Source organism: Octopus sinensis, linkage group LG27, assembly GCF_006345805.1.
Source record: "Octopus sinensis linkage group LG27, ASM634580v1, whole genome shotgun sequence".
Lineage (NCBI taxonomy): Eukaryota > Metazoa > Mollusca > Cephalopoda > Octopoda > Octopodidae > Octopus > Octopus sinensis.
The window spans coordinates 13258139-13262952 of NC_043023.1; the positions used below are offsets into that span (position 1 = coordinate 13258139).

Sequence of the window (4814 nt, forward strand, 5' to 3'; positions counted from 1 at the left end):
TTGTGTGGGATTAAGCTACTATTTCTAGGTATGGGAGACAGATGTCTATGAATTGTCTGGAATTTGGCTGCTATTTCTAGCTATGGGAGACAGATGTCTATGAATTATGCGGTATTTGGCTGCTATTTCTAGCTATGGGAGACAGATGTCTATGAATTGTGCGGGTTTTGGTTGCTTTTTCTAGCTATGGGAGACAGATGTCTAGGAATTGTCTGGAATTTGGCTGCTATTTCTAGCTATGGGAGACAGATGTCTATGAATTATGCGGTATTTGGCTGCTATTTCTAGCTATGGGAGACAGATGTCTATGAATTGTGCGGGTTTTGGTTGCTTTTTCTAGCAATGGGAGACAGATGCCTATGAATTGTCTGGAATTTGGCTGCTATTTCTAGCTATGGGAGACAGATGTCTATGAATTATGCGGTATTTGGCTGCTATTTCTAGCTATGGGAGACAGATGTCTATGAATTGTGCGGGTTTTGGCTGCTATTTCTAGCTATGGAAGCTACCTTCTGCCCTCTCCGTCGTTGCATGGTTAGATTGTTGTGTGTTTTAGTTTGAGAAATATTCTCAAATACTTTCCAACCACTGAAATGTCTGGAAACCAATACCTTATTTTAATTTATCGATTGTTTCTCAGTATTACTTTCGATCTCTGTGCCCAATGAAATGGTAATTTGTTTCCTTACAACTTTCAGAAAGTACCTTTTCATATTCTGTGGATAAGGATTACTCTCTTTACTCTTTTACTTGTTTCAGTCATTTGAGCAAATCGACCCCGGGACTTATTCTTTGTAAGCCCAGTACTTATTCTATCGGTCACTTTTGCCGAACCGCTAAGTGACGGGGACGTAAACACACCAGCATCGGTTGTCAAGCAATGCTAGGGGGACAAACACAGACACACAAACACATACTTATATACGACAGGCTTCTTTCAGTTTCCGTCTACCAAATCCACTCACAAGGCATTGGTCGGCCCGAGGCTATGGCAGAAGACACCTGCCCAAGGTGCCACACAGTGGGAATGAACCCGGAACCATGTGGTTGGTTAGCAAGCTACTTACCACACAGCCACTCCTGCGCCTATGTAGGAATTTGGGCAATCTTACGGTTCTAGTATATTTTACGTCATCTGACCACGTGTATTTGTTTATATATGATTGTCGATTTCCGTAAAAAAACTTTTATTTTTTTACATAAGGTTTGGGGGTAAATGGGATCTTTCGGGTTAGGGTTTGGGGTTAGGTTAGGACCCTAACCCCAAAGATCCCATTTCCCCCCAACCCCATTTGACGAAATCGACGATCATATTCTCTTTCTCTTTTCTCTTTTATTTGTTTCAGTCATTTGACTGCGGCCATGCTGGAGCACCGCCTTTAGTCGAGCAAATCGACCCCGGGACTTATTCTTTTGTAAGCCCAGTACTTATTCTATCGGTCTCTTTTGCCGAACCGCTAAGTGACGGGGATGTAAACACACAAGCATCGGTTGTCAAGCAATGCTAGGGGGACAAACACAGACACACAAACACATACATATATATATATATATATATATATTATATATATATATATATATATATACGACAGGCTTCTTTCAGTTTCCGTTTACCAAATCCACTCACAAGGTATTGGTCGGCCCGGGGCTATAGCAGAAGACACTTGCCCAAGATGCCACGCAGTGGGACTGAACCCGGAACCATGTGGTTGGTTAGCAAGCTACTTACCACACAGCCACTCCTGCGCCTATATACACAAATACACGTGGTCAGTTGACGTAAAATATACTAGAACCGTAAGATTGCCGGAATTTGATGTGAAAAGAAAAGTACAACTGAATGAAGGTTGCGGATAATTTACACACGTCGAATTATGTTCATCACGTATTTGAAAATGATGGAGGTGGCCAATTGTGAAAAAGTTACGAAAATCTCATTTCCACCCGCTTTTGAGACACCGAACACCATTGCAATTCTTGGGTGTAGTTTAGTATGGTACTACTAGCCTTGTGCCTAGAGTAGAAATGAATATTTGCAATGTTGAATTGCTATGTCATTTAACTATCCTCTTTATCTCTCTGACTCTTTTTATTCTGTTTCAGAATATCACATCCTGTTGACATAAAAGAAATTACTTCATTCAGATGTGCCTCTGATATTTTTATCAACTTTTATTGACTAAAGGAAGACGATATATTTATAAGGAGCATTCATCAATACATATACGTTTTTATATAAAGAAAGTCTATGACAAAATATTGGGAAATATTTCTTCTGGATGATGGAATTAACAGCAACAATTTGAAGTCTTTGCCGTCTGGAATATAGAGGAGATGATTGCTTTACAGGTTAATTAAGCTTGGATAACTTTACAAAGGGGTAGACAATTGTCACCTCTTGATTTAGATATTAAGCAAGATCTCAGCTGAAAGAAACGGCATTAAATTATTCCCTAAAAATAGTGACAAAACTGAACACAAACATTCTCATAGAAATGAAATAAACACTATCATTGTGATATTTATGACAGATTATCCTCTCATGATGAATCCTTTAACTGAAGCAAATAACCCTGATACAGGTGAGAAACCATATCACTCTAATATCTGCAGTGTATCATTCTCTGATAGTGGTGTCTCGACTATACATGAACATACACATACAGGAGAAAAGCCATATCCATGTGATATCTGTGGTAAATCATTCACTCAGAGTAGTGACTTAATTAAACACATACGTACACATACAGGTGAGAAGCCATATCCATGTGATATCTGTGGTAAATCATTCTCTCAGAGTGGTCATTTGACTGCACACATCCGTACACATACGGAGGAGAAGCCCTACTGTTGTGATATCTGTGGTAAATCATTCTCTCTAACTGGTAAATTGACTAAGCACAAATATACACATAGAGTTGACAAGCCACATCATTGTGATATCTGTGGTAAATCATTCTCTCAGAGCGGTTATTTGACTAAACACAAACTTACACATACAGGCGAGAAGGCATATCATTGTGACATTTGTGGTAAATCATTCTCTGCAAGTGGGGGCTTGATTAGGCACAAGCTTACACATACAGGAAAGAAGCCATATCATTGTGATATCTGTGGTAAATCTTTCTCTCTGAATTGTAACTTGACGAAACACTTGCAAACACATACAGGGGAAAGACCATATCGTTGTGATATCTGTGGTAAATCATTCTCTCGAAGTGGTAACTTGGATACTCACAGACGTATCCATACAGGAGAGAAGCCATATCACTGCGATATCTGTGGTGAATCATTCTCTGGTGGCAGTTACTTAATTATGCACAAACTTACGCATACAGGGGAGAAGCCACACCATTGTGATATTTGTGGCAAATCATTCTCTCAAAGTAGTTCTTTGACTAGTCACGTACGTACACATACAGGTGAGAAGGCATATCATTGTGATATTTGTGGCAGATCGTTCTCTGAAGGTGGTCACTTGACCAGACACAAACGTGTTCATACAGGAGAGAAGCCATATCGTTGTGATATCTGTGGTAAATCATTCTCTCAAAGTAGCGTTTTAACTGACCACAAACGTAGACATTTAGGAGAAAGACCATATCATTGTGATATCTGTGATAAATCATTTTCTAGAAGTGGTGACTTGACTAAACACAAATTTATGCATACAGGAGAAAAACCATATCAGTGTGATATCTGTGGTAAATCTTTCACTTGTAGTACTTACTTAAGCAAGCACAAATTTAGACATACCGGAGAGAAGCCGTATCATTGTGATATCTGTGGTAAATCATTCTCTCAGAGTTGTCATTTGACTAAACATAAACTTACACATACAGGTGAGAAGCCATATCGTTGTGATATTTGTGGTAAATCATTCTCTGAAAGTACTCACTTAACTGTACACAAACGTACACATACTGGCGAATGACCATATCATTGTGATATCTGCGGTAGATCATTCTCTAATAGTAGCAACTTGATTAAACACAACCGTACACATACAGGAGAGAAACCCTATCATTGTGATATCTGAGGTAAACTAGTCTCTCAAAGTCATAACTTAACAGACCACAGACGTACGCATACAGGGGAGAAGCTATATCATTGTGATATCTGTGGTAAATCATTCCCTCAAAAAGGTCACTTAAGTAGACATTTGAGTATTCTTACACAAGTGTAAAAATATCAACATCAAAATTTATTACAACATATCAACAATTATGAGTTTTTCGTCTTCTACCAGACAAGGTTTATTCCTTTTCAAGCTTGATGTATTCAACTTCAATTTCATGAATCACAACTTCAGTATCGTGGATATATCTAAATATATCAACACAGGGAGAACTTTGATTTTTGAAGATGATTGTGCTGGATTTTTGAGGAATTTGTTAGGAGAGAATAAAGGAATGGGAATAAGGAATAAAAATTTTAAGTGACATTGATTTGGTCTTTGTTGTGTTTTCATCATCAACATCTTCCTCCTTTAACCTTAGTGCTCCTACCTCGTTTAAATGGTTAAACATCAATGTAGAGCTGTGGATAGGTCCCCAATGTACCCACAGCGTACACTGACATATATCATCATCATCATCATCGTTTAGCGTCCGTTTTCCATGCTAGCATGGGTTGGACGGTTCAACTGGGGTCTGGGAAGCCAGAAGGCTGCGCCAGGCTCCAGTCTGATCCGGCAGTGTTTCTACAGCTGGGTGCCCTTCCTAACGCCAACCACTCCGTGAGTGTCGTGGGTGCTTTTTACGTGCCAGACGAGGCTGGCAAACGGCCATGATCAGATGGTGCTTTTTATGTGC

General features: G+C 39.3%; 1 protein-coding gene across 1 annotated transcript in view; it reads left to right on the top strand.

The window, feature by feature from the left end:
- LOC115225354 (zinc finger protein 493-like) overlaps positions 1-4448 on the top strand; it is a 5867-nt gene extending 1419 nt beyond the window's left edge. The window contains exons 2-3 of the mRNA XM_036514230.1: positions 2104-3842; positions 4095-4448. Coding sequence (XP_036370123.1) covers positions 2525-3842; positions 4095-4186 — 1410 coding nt within the window. The 5' untranslated portion in view covers positions 2104-2524 and the 3' untranslated portion in view covers positions 4187-4448. The remainder of the gene's footprint in view (positions 1-2103; positions 3843-4094) is intronic.
- The last annotated feature ends 366 nt before the right edge of the window (positions 4449-4814 follow it).